This window comes from Callithrix jacchus, chromosome 10 (genome assembly GCF_049354715.1).
Source record: "Callithrix jacchus isolate 240 chromosome 10, calJac240_pri, whole genome shotgun sequence".
Classification (NCBI taxonomy): domain Eukaryota; kingdom Metazoa; phylum Chordata; class Mammalia; order Primates; family Cebidae; genus Callithrix; species Callithrix jacchus.
Window position 1 is genome coordinate 85,714,874 of NC_133511.1, and position 17,837 is coordinate 85,732,710.

General features: G+C 42.8%; 1 protein-coding gene and 1 pseudogene across 14 annotated transcripts in view; both read left to right on the forward strand.

Annotated features, from left to right (window-relative positions):
* NAV2 (neuron navigator 2) overlaps window positions 1-17,837 on the forward strand; it is a 768,760-nt gene that overhangs the window by 581,117 nt on the left and 169,806 nt on the right. For all 14 annotated transcript variants that reach the window (XR_013523354.1, XM_035264232.3, XM_078340757.1 and 11 more), the window contains 3 exons: window positions 3,948-4,060; window positions 8,690-8,798; window positions 10,634-11,023. Coding sequence is in view for 13 of the 14 variants with exons in the window: in XM_035264232.3 (XP_035120123.1) it covers window positions 3,948-4,060; window positions 8,690-8,798; window positions 10,634-11,023 (612 nt within the window). In the remaining variant the exon portion in view is untranslated. The remainder of the gene's footprint in view (window positions 1-3,947; window positions 4,061-8,689; window positions 8,799-10,633; window positions 11,024-17,837) is intronic.
* Window positions 14,006-14,675, forward strand: LOC144578139 (10 kDa heat shock protein, mitochondrial pseudogene; annotated as a pseudogene).

Consider the following 17,837-nt stretch of genomic DNA (forward strand, 5'->3'; position numbering starts at 1 on the left):
CACTTATTTTACAGTTTTAACTCAAGTGCATACAGATGCACAACTGTACACACACTCATACAGCCATATGTGTGGACACACATTAAAAGTAACATGGAAGTATGGACGCTAGTCATACATAAAATGCAAAGGCACATATATTCGTGCATTTACATGCCTGTTCAGGTGCAGAGCTGCATGCCCAGACTTTCAGCTTGCTATGTTTGTATGATTCCCCAAAGAATTCAATATTCCCTCTTTCCTCCTGAGTTGTGTTCTAGTGGGCTCTGTTACAGTTCCTGCCAGTAGCTGGTGGAGGGACTAGCTTATGTGCTTTCAAAGGAAAGCCAGCCAGCACCAGGACAGCAAAGGAATGTCAGGCATTGCCCTTCTGCCTTTTCTTCTGCTCACATTCCCCTTCAGTGAGGGTCATACAGATCTTTTTAATTGGGAGAAGTTCTCGTTTTATTGAATCAAGTCATCAGCTCAGCTAACAGTCCTGAGAAGAGCCCCAGGGCTTAGATAATGACTCAGCTGGTCTACATGCACAGCTTTTAATACAATTGTTCTCTGAACTGTGAAGGCAACTGAATAGCTCCACATGAAATTTCTGTAATTCCAATAGCATTATTAGTCATGAGGTAATACATATTCAAGATTCACAGACTCTCAATTTGCATTTTCAAAATTAAAATATGACAGCCTTTGATCACCATCAATCTCATTCCTTTGTGGTTGTTCGCTATAATCATTTGAAAGTTTATAAAACACATAACCTTTTTTTATTTCAAGATTTTCTATCAGAAGAAAAAGTCTTAACGATAAAGAGCAAATGTCTGAAAAAGAGGAGGAAGAGGAAAACGTCTAGGATGTGTATCTGACTGGCCCCATTTTTACGTTACTGCCCACTCTGGGTAACGTCCCTCTGGCCCCTTTGAGGTGCCTTCATCTTTAGTGGAGTCTGGGAAGTGACGCTGGAAAGAAGAGCACCAGGATAGGAATCAGGACACCTGGGCCTGTCCTTTGTCAGCCCTTGATGCCCCCTGAGGTCTTGGGCACTGGCTGCAGGAACAGCTGTTGATTGAGTGCAGGAAGAGACTCCGCTAAGGACTTCCACATCTTAGCTCATTTTGTTCTTCCTGCACCTCGGGTAATTAAGCAACTTGCTCCAAGAACTAGACTAGAAGAGCTCACATTTAAAACCAAATGTGGGCTGAGCATGGTGGCTCATGCCTGAAATGCCATCATTTTGGGAGGTCAAGGCGGGCATATCACTTGAGGTTAGGAGTTCAAGACCAGCCTGACCAATATGGGGAAATGCTATCTCTACTAAAAATACAAAAATTAGCCTGGCAAGGTGGACTATGCCTGTTGTCCCAACTATTTGGGAGGCTGAGGCATGAGAATCACTTGAACCTGGGAAGCAGAGGTTTCAGTGAGCCATAAATGCACCATTGCACTCCAGCCTGGGCAACAGAGCAAGACTCTGTTTAAAAAAAAAAAAAAAAACCCAAGTCTGTCTAACTAGTGAGACTAGGCTCTTAACCACTAGTCTTGACTCTAAATCACTTTATCTTCATTGTCTTCATCTGGAAAGTAGGAAGATTGCATTAGATTAGATTCTATAAAATGGTTTATTTTCCCTTTCTGCTCTAAAATTCTCTCCCTCAAGCTTGTGGTTCACTATATATAAATTACAATTGCTTCCTCCAAAACTTCTCCCTGTTACAGTTGTTACCAAGGAGTAAAGGGAAGATGGGTCATTTTTTAAAAAATCACCCAGAATGAATTCTATTTATCAATTCATATGTAACTATTACTTTATAGTTTACTGAGAGTTGTGCATCACAACACCTTTGATATTTACAGAACCCAAGGAGGCTGCCATTATTATCCCCATTGTACAGATGAGGATGCTGAGATTCAAAGAGGGGAAGTGACTTAACTCAAATTTGCATGGCTACCAAGTTATAGATCTTAGACCTGGAGCTAGCTGAATATTTAGACTTCCAAGTCTAATGCTCCTTCTAGTCCCTAGCATCTTCTGAGACTTAAGCACTTATTTATCCAGTCAATACGCCCTTCTTGTGTTGCCTGTGCAGCTTATGAACTTGAACTGACCTTTGCCTCTGGAGAGCTCTCAATCTAGTTGAGGACAGATTTACTTATTAGGTCACATTTTAGCCAACAGGAGAATAAAGAGAGTGCTATAGGAACACAAAAGAGGTGGGAAGATCAGCTGGCAAGGAGTCAAGAAAGGCTCCCAGGCGAAGATGACATGGAAGCTGCATCTTAAAGACAGATTAGGAGCCAGCTAAGGAAGGAGAAGAGCCTTTAGGCAGAGAGCTTGCAGTTACTACAAAGATAAAGTTTTTAAAGGCATGTGGAGAGAAGGCACATGTAGGTGGAGCATAGTAGAGCTGTATGTAAAGGGTCAGAAAGGCAGGAGATGGGGCTGGAAATAAAGGAAGAATTTGGCCATCATCTACCACAATAAGGAGTTTAGACCTTATTTCGTAGATAATGGAAACCACTGAAGACAGGGTTGTCATCACATCGATATTACAAAAATCAACGAAGAATTGTGTGAGGAGTAGTCCAGACTTAGGAAGAGTGTAGAATGGAGATTATGGATGCAGATGCCTAATGGGCACCTAAATGGTCATCTAGATGGGTGGCTCAGGGTGAGCGGGGCTGCGGCAGAGAGAGCCATACCTCTTTAGAGGATGCAGCCACCACTTAGCACCAGCAGATGGCGCTCTACACGAACAAATCCTCAGTCTTTCCCAGACTTTGTTTTTATGGACGAAGGCAGAATTCCAGATATTTATTGTGAAATATCCCAATTTTAAAATATTGAGCTAATTTTAAAACTTTTAAAATATTATGCAGACCAGTAGCAATAAATCGGGCTGATTTCCACACCTGGCTGCCATTTGTAACCTCCAGGTGTGAGGTACCTATTTCAAAGTGCTCATAAGGCCTCAACAGAGACGATGAGGGCTTGGACCCTGGCTGGGGATAAAAGGAGCACAGGGATTGTGAAATCCTTTAAAGGTAAAGATAACACAGTTGAGAATGATGGCCTCGGTGGGAAGAACAAAGGAGGGAAGAACAGTTGGATGACTCGAGGTTTATCAGTACACATTCCCCCTCGTCCACTCTCAGTCTCGGCAAACATTTCCTTCACAGGTAGTGCAATTGGTTGAATTAGCTCAGGATGCCAGTGCGTTAATAATGTTATATGCAGGGTCATGCATCTGAGTGTAATTATACATTTGCATGCCATGCCTGAATGAGCAGAGGTAGCTGTGACATGAAAACACTGCACAAAGCCATTGCTTCAATTTGCTTGACAAATAAGGGCATGGAGAGGGTTTGGGGAAGTACAGATTTCAGTCAAGTGTTGTAATAATGATCAATGAGACCTTTCATGTCAGAAGAGCTAAGCTCTGAATCAGAGACCTGGAGGGCAAACACACCTGCTTGGCACCCACTTCCGACTGGTTTTATGGCCACCTTCATAGAGAGAGCCATGTCAGGAGGATTTTGGGGTGGGGATGCTGTTAATAGAGTCATCTTTATGTTTGACTTTTTGGTGTTGCTGGTTTCTTAGAAGTTGTTCTTTGGCATAGGTTAAATTACTCAAACCACCCAGTACCCTCCAGCATGTGTCTGGCTAGACCTAACACCCTGAGGGAGATTCAGAGAAGCATTTCCCAGTGAGGGACTGCAGCCCCTCCATTTGGACAATGAAAAGATTATCTTCACAGTTTAGTAACTTTCTCTGTTCTTAGGACATTTCTCTACATAAGGCTCATGAATTATTTCACCTCAGTCCACTGGTCTGCTCTGTTCTGAAGCTTCTTGTGCAGGAGGTGGTGGTGAGGGCTATGGTAGACCACAGTGGTCCAGATGGGGTAGTTGCCTGTCATGACAAGCGTGTCTGCTTTGGTTTGTATGTGAAGGTCTCAGACAGACACTGAAGGGAATGTTACTGCCGAGTCAAGCTCAACAGGTGTGAGCATGGAGCCCAGCCACTTCACCAAGACTGGACAGCCTGCTCTGGAAGAACTCACTGGTGAGTATGGAGCCCCAGAAACTTCTGTCTGTTGGTGATGAGGCCACCCATGCAATACCTGCTGGAATGGCGTGAACCCAGCTTGATTAAAAGTTGCATTATGGTTGCATTGACTGTTAAGCTAAACAAATGTTCTTTCTTTTCCTACTATTTTCCTTATTCTTTTTCTTCCCTTTTCTCTCCCTCTTACAGTTTCTTCCCTTCTCCCCAGAATTGTAAACAAGTCTCTTACCAGTGTGCAAATCCTATTTTTAACATATAGTCAGTTTTATTCATGTAGGGACTCTGGACTGCACTGTTACTTAACTTTGAATCTTCTTGTGTACTCTTCAGATAAAGTTGCTTTTCAACAAGAATTGAAATTCCATAATAGTGGATTTCGTTCCTGTGTAGAAGCACTGATTTAAAATGTGTTCTTAGAGTCCTACATGAATTGGGAGGGAAAAAATTGTAACATGCTTCTTTTACCAAAAACGAAAATCTAAATTTTATTTAAATGTATCCTAGACAATGATAATTACAGGGACATGATACTGTCTGATGGTCTAAAACCCACAGTTGTTGTATAGTGGATTCCACAAGCATTTATTTATTGATGTTTTACTGTCACATTTTTAATTTAAAGAAGAAAAGTCACACTGAATTAGAATTCTTCCTACAGCAGATTCCAAGCTTCCATCTTCTCTCTTTTCCCCATTCCCCAACTCTGTGTTCCCGGCTCCAGCAACTTCTAGTCAGGGAAGCGAGTGTAAGCCATGGATTTATTAGTGGCTCTGTCACTCTCCTCATATCTCACCACTTCCAGAGTTGAGCTAAAAACCAAATCCATGTTTAATTCATTAAACTATGTAGCCCTGACTACACCATTTTCATAGCCACATTGCAGCTGTGGAGTTTGTCTGCAGCCCAGTGATTGAATCTTACCCATCTTGCCATTAGCCCTAAGGATTAATTTCGGAGGATCTGGGAGATCTATCTCCTTCTAGTTCCACTGGCTGCGCACAGTGATGGTGCCGAGATTCTTCAAGCCATTTGTAAACAATCCGTCTTAGAATGATCCGGGTCCCACATTTGGGATTGATTTTGTTTCCTTCTCTTCAGTGTTCGTAGCTCCCTTGCATATGAGTACATGGATAGCACAAGAAAAGGACCAGCAATGAGGAGCGTGTGGAGTTCAGATGGCTTCTCTGGTCTCCACGCACATTCCAGATTGTGTTCTGATGTGCGGAGATCAAAAGAGCAAGGCCAAAGCTTCAGATCTCAACATGGTTCAGATGTGTGGCCCGTGGAGTGGTGTGGATTTCTGTCAAATGTTGATTCTCAGCAAAATCCGCATTTGAAAAGCAAAAACAGCAGCCAGAGAATATTCCAAATAGTACCTAGATTTCAGAGTGACAGACTGGAGTATGTGATCTTCCCCCAGTTTCTCTTTTTCTCTCCGTATCTCCACTGTACCAGGCCTTAAGAGCTCAGAAAGCCTGAGATGCTGTCAGTCAGCCTTGGGGAACAGACCTGTGCAGCCAGTAGTGTTTGGCTACGCACTCTTTGGTATCCAATCAAATGGGATTGGTCACTAATGGAAATTCTTTATCAGGGTGACACGTCTTTACATTCAAGCAGTAGAAATCACATGTGTGACTATGCTGAATTTTTTTATGGAGACACTGAATAATAAATAGCATGAGGCTGAATTTAACTTACCCACAGCCAGTCCTTTGAAATGACAGTGAATGGCAGGACTAATTAGAAATGGACACTTAACTATTTGATCAATCGCTTAGTTCTTCCCCTTGCTTATGCAAATGGCCAAGTTTTCCTACAGTGTATGGTCATGTGCCGAGCATTATAGTTGAGAAATGCATTTGGATGATAGAATTTGAAGGAACGACACACACCTGCTTATCATCCAGCTCATGAATTCCTTCTTTAGCTTACTGATGACTCATCTTTCAGCCTCTGCTCCAATATTTCTTGGATAAAATGTTGTTCCCTCATAAGGCAGCCCTTTATTTGTTGTTGTTGATGGCTTCAACAGTTAATGGAGTTCTTTATTCTTATATTTCCAGTCACTGACTATAATTCAGCTTTCTGAAGCCCCAGACAGTTTTTATTCTTTTCCATGTAGTAACATATCCCTTAAGTTCTTTACTTCCAAGTAAAAATCCTGGATGTTCTTCACGGCCCCTTTGTAACACCTTGATATCCTCCAAACCCAGTCATATTTGCTCACCATGTGATGCTCTCCCAGTCAGGGCTAGTCGCTTGAGGTAGAGCTGTCCTTGGCAAAGTCCAGATCACTACAGGTGGACACTAAATTTTTAAGACCTCTCCATATATATGAGCTGAATGTGCCCTGCTGTTTCCAATGGAGCTCGATTGTGTTTTTATTGTGTTCAGGCTATGAGTTAATAAGTCATACATTCAGGCCATTGTCCAAGGAGGCATAATTGGCAGTTCAGAATGTGCTCACCTAAGCATGTCAGTGGGCCACTGTTTTGTGTTTCTACAGTACCCTTGGGATCTGATGTAGTGTAGAGCCCTGGAAGGGAGCAAATATTTGTCAGCAGTACCCACAAGAGGGAAACAGGGCACTCGTAGTCACTGAGCACTCATTTTGTGCTATGTGCCATGTCATCTGACTCTCTCAGTAACACTTCTAGCAGAGGGGTTTTATGTCCATTTTACAAATGAGATCCAAAGAGGATAAGTGACTTGTCCAGGGTCAGGTGGCTAAAAAGCAGCACTGCCACATTGCAAATATTTATCTGTGGAAATGCGAGGTCCATGCTTTTCCTACAACCCCACACTGACCAAACCTGCGTTGGGTAATGAATATTTCTTAGGCATCTATAAATTGTGTGGGGGTTGCCAAAAGGAAAGGTGAAACCATCCCTATCTCAAAGATCTTTGACTTTCTGGCTGGATGCAGTGGCTATACCTGTAATCTTAGCACTTTGGGAGGCCAAGGTGAGAAGATCATTTGAGGCCAGGAGTTTGAGACTAGCCTGGGCAACATAGCAAGAAAACAAATTAGCCAGGCATGGCGGTACATGCCTGTAGCCCTAGCTACATGGGAGGCCAAGGTGGGAGGATCAGTTGAGCCCAGGAGTTTGAGGCTGCATTGAGTTAGGATCATAGCACTGCACTCCAGCCTGAGCAACACAGCAAGAGCCTGTTCTATAAAATAAAATAAAATAGTTGAATTTCTAATGGAGGGTTAAGACCAGCAAATAGGTCATTAGTAGCATGATGGATAAGCAAATATAGTTATTATATTTTGTGTGTGTGGTTAAGGTAACCAATTGAGGTAATTTGAAAACCTGTGCCTAGACTTAGCTTCATAATCAATGTTTTCTAAAGGTTATAAAGCTAACCTAAGAATCGGTATGTTTTTAGCAGCCTTGTATACATAAAATGTGGCCAAACTGTCAGTAAAAGATTTTACTGATGGTCCAGAAAGTAGATGCAATGACATTCCTCCAAGATCATTAAGGGAAAGTACAACAGATATTCATCTTTGCTTTTGTTTAAAAACACATACATATGTATGTATTTTAAAACACTGGGTGGGAAGTACAAGTTTGACCACTGTTCAGGTAAGAGAAAAATGCCTTCCAAATTTCTTTGGGTTAAAAGGGGGAAGGAGGGGATCGAAAGCACTTGCATTTTCAAGTAAATTTCCTCCGTGAAATCATGGGCATATCCATCCCAGCCTCCAGGCACTACCATACCAAGAACAACCTAAGAAAGTTGTTATCTATTTCAGAAGAAAAGCTAATTCTATGACATTTCTTAGCTGCCTAGTGCCCTATTAATTCTGTTCATCATTATTATAGTTATTGCCCTTCTCCTTTTTGTAAGGCTGAAAGAAATGGAATTAGGCCAGGTATGGTGGCTCACACCTGTAATCCCAGCATTTTGGGAGGCTGAAATGGGCAGATCACCTGAGGTCAGGAGTTTGAGACCACCTGGGCAACATGGTAAAACCCCATTTGTACAAAAAATTAAAAAAAATTAGCCAGGTGTGGTGGCAGGTGCCTATAATCCCAGCTACTCTGGAGGCTGAGGCAGGAGAATTGCCTGAACCCAGGAGGTAGAGGTTGCAGTGAGCTGAGATCGTACCACTGTGCTCCATCCTAGATGACAGAGTAAGACTCTATCTCAAAAAAAAAAATTTTTGATTAACAGGTGCAGATCTTCTAGCTACTGCAAGCTATGCTTGAAAAGTAGGGCCTAAGATAGCTGCATATATCACTGATAGAAAACAAAATGCCTCACTCTTTTTTGGGTTGGGGGGCAGAAAATGACTCCCTGCTCAGACCTAACCTGAGCATGTCTCTGTTGGAGACACTGGGGAAAATGTGTTTACATCTCAGACTAGGCACTTGGCTTTTCCCACCCACTACACTTCACCTTTAAGGAGGCAGCTGAAAGAAGAATCTCCTTCGACTTCATACTTCCTTTGGGCATCCATTCAATCATTCATTCATTCTCAAATCCTTATTAAGCACCCATAGCAAGCCACGTGCTGAGCATGGAACACAGTTATTGTCGCAGACATGGATGCTGCTCTTAGGAAGCTCATGGTCGGCCAGAGAATTTAACTAGTCTTAACCCTCCTCTTTCCAGGGGAAGATCCTGAGGCTCGGCGGCTGCGGACAGTGAAGAACATCGCTGATCTGCGGCAGAATTTGGAGGAAACCATGTCCAGTTTAAGGGGAACTCAGGTTACACACAGGTATCTAAAGCGTGAATTACTTAACTAGCTGGTATCTTACTTTTCAGTACTTCTCCTGTGTCTGTTCATACCACTAGCAAAGTGATTTGGTTATAATGGATCAATAGTCTTGCTTTCCAAATGTGCTGGAATTCACAAAGAATGCCATAAAACATGCAGAAGAGTTATAGGAAACAAAAATTAGCACAGACAGATTTTTCCCAAAAGCAGAAGGTTGCTAAATCCATTCAGCAGAGGACACTGTAGACTACCTCTATTTAAATTTCACTTTACTTGCATTTTCTAAAACTATCTGGTGCTGTTGAAATGAGCAGGTGAACTATATTTGGCCTGTGTGATAAACTGAATAACTTGAATTCTTGCCCAGTCTTCTGACTATGCAGCCCTCTGTAATATTGTTAGTCATGTACATGCATAAAACACGTAAGGAAATATTTATAAAAACTAATGATCGTGTTTAAACTCTGATCTAGTTGGATGAAATCTAGGATGACACTGGAAACATTTGTCAGGTGCTTCCATTGTTGAACAAGAAGTTGAAGAGGTTGCAACCCTGGGCTGTGATTTTTGGGCAGGAGGAGGTTTTATAGTTTGTGGAAATCAAGGAAAGTCTTCGTTGTCCCTGCTGAGCTCCTGGGAGTCTCCTTTGCTTCTCCAATTTCAGTTTCTCCAATACGTGACTACGGCACGGAACCCACAGGGCCGCCCCACTGTCAGCAGTTTTGGCAGATTGGGGTTAACCACTGTGGGTTCCATCCCCAGTAGGACAGAGGCCCAAAACAAAGGGTCTTTCCAAGATCAGAGGAAAACAAAAACAGCTTAAGGAACCAAGTTGGCTCTTTCAGAGGAGAGTAAACTCAGGGGTTTGGAGGTGGTACCCTCTTAAACCTTTAGGTATCTGAATGACGGGGTGTCAGATATTGGATCTTGTGACTCTTCCATTAGGTGTGAAACATCTGTCTTTCCACCATTGTCACTGGCACTGACTCGATATTGGCATAGCAGTTTCATGGTGGGATGCTAATTAGACTTCAGTGGTTTCTTCTGCAGGGAAGAATCTCACTCACTCTGCTCAGTGAGGAAATTCCAGTTTTCCTGTAGAAGTGCAGATGATAGTCTTGACCCGGCTGCAAGAATGTGCAGCACTGGAGACGGGGAAGACAGATTCTGCCAAGAGACTGAGTTCATCCTTTGGCATCAAGAATGAGCTCAATCTCTTGGCAGATTCTGGTCCATGTAACTTGATTGAAGAGGGAACTCAAGCCCAGGCATTTACCAATCTTTCCAGGATTTTTGGATGAAATATGAGAAAAGCAAAAGTCTGGTGGAAATGAACCTCAGAGGGTCAGAAAATTAGGGCTGTCTCCACTGCTTAGGTGGGAGGACGCTAAGGATATAAAATGTGGTATTAGGAACTCCTGGTGGGTGGAGAATCCCACCCTTAGCAAAAAAGGGCTGTCATGCGACATCCTAGAATGAATGGGTAAGCAGCAGCCTTCATGCCCCATCCTAATCAGTTCAGCATTCTCTGGCATTTTCTTTCCTGGATCGGAAAGAAAATTCTAATAGTTGAGGTTATTTAGAGTCATTCGTTTCTTGTACCATGTTTTAGCAGGGCAAGTCTCCGCTAGGCTTTTCAGAATGTTATGTAGATGTGCAGCTTTCCTGTTTCATTTTGAACAGAGGAAACAAACCAGGTGGTTCATGGGGGCCGGTTGTTTTATCCTGTTTTGCATATGAGGATTATTTCATAATTCTAAGTAACTAAAGAGCATATAAACTATGAAGGATACAAGATACCTTTGAGTCTAATCAGGTTGGTTTTATGTTTCTAGCACATTGGAAACCACATTTGACACTAATGTCACCACCGAGATGAGTGGCCGTAGCATACTCAGCTTGACAGGGAGGCCCACGCCTCTGTCCTGGAGACTGGGCCAGTCCAGCCCTCGGCTCCAAGCAGGAGATGCCCCCTCGATGGGCAATGGGTACCCCCCTCGAGCCAACGCCAGCCGGTTCATCAACACTGAGTCAGGTCGCTACGTGTACTCTGCCCCTCTAAGAAGGCAACTGGCCTCTCGGGGCAGCAGCATCTGCCATGTGGACGTCTCAGACAAGGCAGGAGATGAGATAGACCTGGAAGGCATCAGCATAGACGCCCCCGGCTACATGAGTGACGGGGACGTTCTGAGCAAGAACATCCGGACCGATGACATTACAAGCGGGTAAGTACCTAGGGCCGCCTGGCTGCTCTTTTGCAGGGTTCTATTTGAGTCTTCCGGAGAAGGTCAACTGCCCGCCTGAGTTTCTGCTGTCTATATCAAAGGCTGTGTGTCATGAAGGGAAACGCTGCTGGGCTGTGAGTCTGAAGGCCTGGGTAGTCCAGGCTTGGCCAGTAACTCACAAGCACCAAAGTGACACTTGAGAACAAACCATGTCATGTCAGTCCTTTAAACCAAACCTTGCACTGAGGATGGAATCCTTGCAGGTTAGATGGCCTCCCTGGGTCTGCACCTGCCTCTTAGGTCTCATCTTCCTCTCTCCCACCTGTTTCCCCACTGCAGCCGTCCCTTCTAATCCTCAGTCTTGTCAAGCTCTTTCCTGCCTCACGGCCTTGCACTCTGTGTTTCTCAGCATGGATTCTGCTTCCCAGAGCTTTGCATGGTAGGTCCTTCCTGCTGCTCAGCTGACACCTCCTTGACCATGCAATTAGAAATAGGTATGCATCCTGCATCCTGCCCTAGGCATCTCCGACTCTAGCAGGCTGCTTTGGAAGCGTATCACTATTTGAAATGAGCCTGATTGTGTGTTGATCCTTTATTGCCTCCCGCCCACCTCCAACTTGCAACAATAAGCACCAAAAAGCCAGGACTTGCCGTGCTTGTCCACCACAGATTCCCCAGTGTGTTGTGTACAATAGGAGCTCATAACTATTGTGAAATCAATGAACATGTGAATCAGCAAATGAATGAACAAACCCAGCCTCCCTGTTCCTCTAAGTGCTCATCTGTGAAGTGGAGTGATGAGATGATGTCTCAGGGACCTTTCAGATGGAGCCGCCGTGACTACAGCATGAGGCTGGCATCTTGTTTTTGCACCCCTCTCAGATTGCCGTGCAGACTTGGGTACAGTGAGTTATTTCACTTGCCTGAGACTTCTTCCTTCATCTGTTAATGTGAACTGCCCAGAAGTTCTCCTCCAAGATCTTTTCCACCTTGAATGTTCTAGCTATTAAAGTTACAGATAAGGAAAAGCAGAAATAATAATTGTGCCACTCATTTCCACGAAAATAATGATCAAGAACCCCATGGCTGAATCAGTATTTTTATAATTTACATAATAGCTAAACTCTCCTATATGCCAAATGCAGTGCTAGGTGCTTTATACTCTCTTGTTCTAGCTCCACAGCAATGCTTTGAGGTAGATGATATCATAATCCCCATTTTATAGATGGGCAAAGTGAAGTCCAGGAAGGTTAAATTACTTGCCCAAGGACTCGCAGCTGTTAGGGGCAGAGCCCAGGGCTAGTGGCTCCAGAGCTGATTTCCCTTAAGGGTAGTTGTGTTTCATCTTGCCAACATTTTATTGCTGTATTGAAGTAGTATAACTACTAGAGTTTATTTCAAAATTAATTTAATTTTCCTCAGTTCTACCTCTGTGACTAGAAGTGTTCTTTTATTTAATTAAAAACAGAGGCTTGGAGGTGCTTTGGTTTTCAGCCTGTCACTTTTAGAACTATCTTGGGTAGTGAAATCTTTGGAAACAGGAGCCGTCAAACCTTTTGTAGGGGCAAAGGGAAAATTGCTCTTTCACCCTCTGAAGGTTCACTGAAAACTCACAAAAGGCAGATTTATTAGAGAGAGAACATATAAATTTACTTAATGTATACTCACAGGAGCCTTCAGAATGAATACCCAAAGATACAGGGGAAATAGTCCAATTTTATGCTTAGGTTCTACAAAGCATGGGCAGCTGTGTAGAAATATGATTGGGCAAAATCTAATGCTAATAGATGGAGTGGGGAAACCCAGCAAGGCCTGTCTGTCTAGATTCTTCTTGGCCCTTCCGAGCAGCATTCCTGCCTCCTGGGTGTGGGGCAGAGCCCTCTCTGTAACGGAGTTTCTACAGTCAAACAAGGTAGGCCAGATAATTTATTTATGGCCAGCTTCACACAGAAAGGAAGAGGGAAAATTGGAGTAATTTGTAGGTTTTATGGCTGGCCTTGGAAAAAAAGGGTTCTGATTTCTATGGCCCACCTGGGGGCAAAGGGATTCTAGTTTCTGTGGCTGACCTTAGGGGAAATAGGATTGAGGGACCAGAGAGCAGGAGAAGGTCAAAGAAAAACTTTTGCTTCCGGAGCCTTTACTTTGTAGTGTTTTTGAGCCCCAACACCTTACAATACAACACCTTTCAGCTACCTGGAGTGGCTGGGGCAGTTAATGGACTGAGAAATTAAATGATCTGGTCAACTTAGAGCATCACTTTTTCTAGTTTTCCCTAAATGTGAAAAACGATAGCATACACCTATTACTACAACTGAATTGCCTGTAATTTAATCTTTAATCTTGCATTATTGTTTGTTTGTTTGTTTTGAGGCGGAGTTTTGCTCTTGTTACCCAGGCTGGAGTGCAATGGCACGATCTCGGCTCACCGCAACCTCCGCCTCCTGGGTTCAGGCAATTCTCCTGCCTCAGCCTCCTGAGCAGCTGGAATTACAGGCACGCGCCACCATGCCCAGCTAATTTTTTGTATTTTTAGTAGAGACGGGGTTTCACCATGTTGACCAGGATGGTCTCAATCTCTTGACCTCGTGATCCACCCACCTCGGCCTCCCAAAGTGCTGGGATTACAGGCTTGAGCAACCGCGCCCGGCAATCTTGTATTATTGTTTATAAGATTTTAGTATCTAGCGTGGACTCAGATTTATCATTATCAATTCCAATTTTCACATACTACCAAAAAATTTCTGGCTTGTTTTGAGGTTTCTGTGCCCTGTAATAAAGAGTTTATTTTATTGTCAAACCAGTCTTAATTCTACGAAGATGGCCAGTGAATTTATTTTGATGTAGTGTTGATTATGTCCACAAGGTGGAGACATTGAAACACTCTAACATGAAGCTTAGTGATAGCCAAGTGAGAAGAAACTTCTGGTTTCTTTAACCATCCAAACCAGAGCCTTTACCTTTGCTTAAAAGCACTAATGTTTACATTTCAGTTCCAGCTTTGCCAAGCGTACGTTTTAACATGTGCGATAGCACTTAGAGCAAGTGTAGATAAAAAGTTAAGAAATGTAAACAAAGCACCCAATTACTGAAACTGGAGAACTTTGGTCTGGTTTTCTTTTTGTTCCTTTTAATGTTGAAATTTACCCTCAGCGGTCTCTCCTTGCCGCGGTGCGCCAGAGCAGAGTTTGAGTCTGAGGCGGAGGGAGTCATGGCAGGACAGGCATTTAGAAGGTTTCTCCCACTCTTTGAATCGAGTATTGGTTGAAAGGAGTGCAGCTGAAACTGTAACCAAAGGAGGCATTATGCTTCCAGCAAAATCTCAAGGAAAAGTATTTCAAGCAACCGTAGTCGCTGTTGGATCGGGTTCTAAAGGAAAGGGTGGAGAGATTCAACCAGTTAGCGTGAAAGTTGGAGATAAAGTTCTTCTCCCAGAATATGGAGGCACCAAAGTAGTTCTAGATGACAAGGATTATTTCTTATTTAGAGACGGTGACATTCTTGGAAAGTACATAGACTGAAATAAGTCACTATTGAAATGGCATCAACGTGAAGCTGCCCGTTCCACTGAAGTTCTGAAATCTTTCATCATGTAAATAATTTCCATCCCTCTCTTTTATAATAAACTAATGATAACTGATGACATTTAGAGTCTCCAAAATTGTTTCCTTGTACTGTTATAAACATTTCCGAATAAAAATATATAAATGAGTAGTAAAAAAAAAAACAAAAGAAAAGAAAGAAAAAGAAATTTACCCTCAGCATCAGGAGAGGTAGCCCAGATGGCACCTAATGCTCCTTCTAGTTGTAGCATTCTGGAACAATTGTTAAGCATGTCTCCACTCTGTGGAAATGCATGTGAATTTCTGCTTTAAGGCAATGTTACCAGTCTTTGTTTACATGCAGAGTTCAGGGCAAGACACTTAATGTCTTTTCTACTCATATTATTTTCTTCAAATAAACTGGCAAGGTTGTAAATACTGAAAGGCTAGTTATTCTGTGCTTCAGAATCTTCTAAATAAGGCATTGTTGAGGCAGTTGATGTGATGGAAGGAATATAGGCTCGAATATCGTATCAGACAGACCAGGGCTTAAACCCTGCCCAACCTCCTGCCAGCTCTGTGACATTAGGCATGTCATTTGACTTCCCTGAGCTTCAAAGCACTACAAGTAATATGGTTTTTGAAGCTTCAGCTGGATTTCTCTTTGCAGTTGTATCTGATAAAGACCAAAATCCCAGTCAGGGTCTAGATGTCTTATTACCCTCAAACATCCAGGCGCTTGGAAACAATGAAATGATTAAAGTTTTTGTCCAGATGTTTATTTGGCTTAGTAGAAACACAGCCTTGGTGTATGAGGAATATATATCAATCTGTACAGAGGCTCTTTGAGGAAAGTTCTTGTGAAGGTTTATAACAAGTTTATTTAGAAAATCTGATATGGAAGTAAATTCTGGTTTCCAAAAACCTGAGACCTCTGTGTTTAGTGTGATGCTGTACCTCAGCTTGGCGTGACAGCTATTTTTTGATGCCTCTAGTTCATTTTCTGTACTGGTACGCACATACGCACCTCTGTGTAGCCTTCAATTCTCCCCATGGTAGGGCTGAAATTACTTTATTACCATGGAATTTCCCTAAGAAATTAAGAGGTAAATGCCTTTTGACTCTGCGTGTGTGTGTGTGTATCAAATCCTTATATTGTGCCTGGTATATACTAGGCGTGTCTAAGTGCTTTACAAGTTCTCTGATCTCACCCATTCCTTTTATTGGACTGATAAATTGGGCATTGGCTGTAGTGGCAACAAAATTAAAATAACAGATGAGATTTCTCTTACTAAGTTTTGATCTGTGAAGTCAGTCCTCTACTCATATTCTAAAAATTCAAAGTGCCATATGGTACAGAATAAAATTAAAGGGACAGATCCCATGTCCATATGTTTGAAAGGACTTTTTCTTCTTTTCAAAGGAGGCACTGAGTTGTATAATGTTCCAAAGTATAAATACATATCCCTTTATGGAAAAAAAATGACCCTTTAAATGTAACATCAGAAGTTTCTCCCTCTCAGAACTTTAATGGTTTCCCATTGCCTGTGGGAACAGATCTGGATGCCATCACTGAATGTGGAGGCTCTTAATGGCCTTTGCCTCATCTGCCCTCCCTGACTTACCCTGGCCAGATTTCCTTTCACACACTCCAGACTTCCCACTGCTCTACGCTACCTGCCACCACCAAAGGCTGATTCACAAAGCCCTGCCTCTTGGGACATGCTGCTTTCTTCCTGGAATTCCTTTCCCCTCATGCCCATCTGACTGACTAATCCTGAAGAAAACATCTCCCCTCCGACGTCCCAGTCAGAGTTAGCTCTGTCTCATGTGTTTCTGGTAGCCTTGGTTTACATCTACCCTGTGTGTAAGCCTTTCGCTTTGCATAGGAAGTGCTTGACAGGCACTGGATGGTATTGAAGAGGGAGTATGGTCTTAAAAGGCAAACAGCCTTGAGATTTAATCCTGGCTCTGCCAAGTGAACTGGAACAAGTTCTTAACCTTTGAATACTTGAGATGGAACTTGAAAAGAACAGGCAAGAATCTGAGATGTACAAGAAATGTTGTGCGTGTGTGTGTGTGTGTGTGTGTGTGTGTCTTTCTCCACTAAACTTGGAGTTCCTAGCAGGCAGACGGCGCTCATTATTTTTCTAACCCCGGAGACTGGGACATACCAGGTATTTAATATTTTGAGAATGGTCTATTCTTGATGCCTACCCTGACAGGATCTTATGCTCATATAACTTGCTTCCACACACTATGAAGCCCAGTGGTTCTATTTACAGAGCACTTGGAGAAAGCCAGCTTAGCCTGTGGTGTCCATCTAGCGTCTGATAGAGGATGTGATGCTGTGGTCTCAGTTGCTTTTCACTGGAGTTGTGTTGGTTTGAAGCTCCTGGCTGGTGATATTTAGGGCTAAGGATGTTGGATTTGGAGAATGAGGCTGATCAATAGCCTAGTGTGCAGAGAAAACAGGGTGTAAGCATTTGGTCTTCCACAGTTGCTTTTTAGGGGCTGCAGTCTTCCCTCTCGGTGGCAGGAATTACTTCATCAGCAAATACGGGCACAGATGCCCGATGGGAGACTCCATTCTTCAGAAATTGAGGAACTCACTCGTGCTGAATTAAAGGCATCCCTCAGTGTCCATGAGGGATTCATTTCAGGACCCCCAGAAAATACCAAAATCTGTGGATGTTCGAGTTTTGCATGTAAAATGGCATAGTATTTGCATATAACCTATGTACAACCTCTTAGGTACTTTAAATCATCTCTAGATTACCTATAACATACAACGCAAATGCTATATGGATAGTTGTTATACTTTATTTTTGTTTGTATTATTCGTTCCTAAGAGAGTGCTTTGTGCTCTCATGCATCATTTGCATGTATAATACCCCGTATCTTTTCCTTTATTGCCTGTCAGGTCGTGTCTTCTCATCCAAGCAGAGGCAGTGACTTTTCTGAATACTTCCTTGATGCTTGCTGTATCTGTAATGTCAGTGGTAGCACTACATCAGAACTGGTTTATTAGTGTCGGTACGTGCGTGTGTAATATGCGTGTGTGTGTGTGTGTGTGTGTGTGTGTGTTTATGACAGGAGGGACAAAACCCAAACCTGTTACAAGTTCTAAAGGTTAAGGTCAAATCAGTCTTGAATGCTCCTGTATCTTCATTGGCTGGCACAGTGCCTGCCTGTTCCATAGTAAGTAGTTGATAAATATTTGTTGGCTGGGCACAGTGGCTCACATCTGCAATCCCAGCACTATGGGAGGCTGA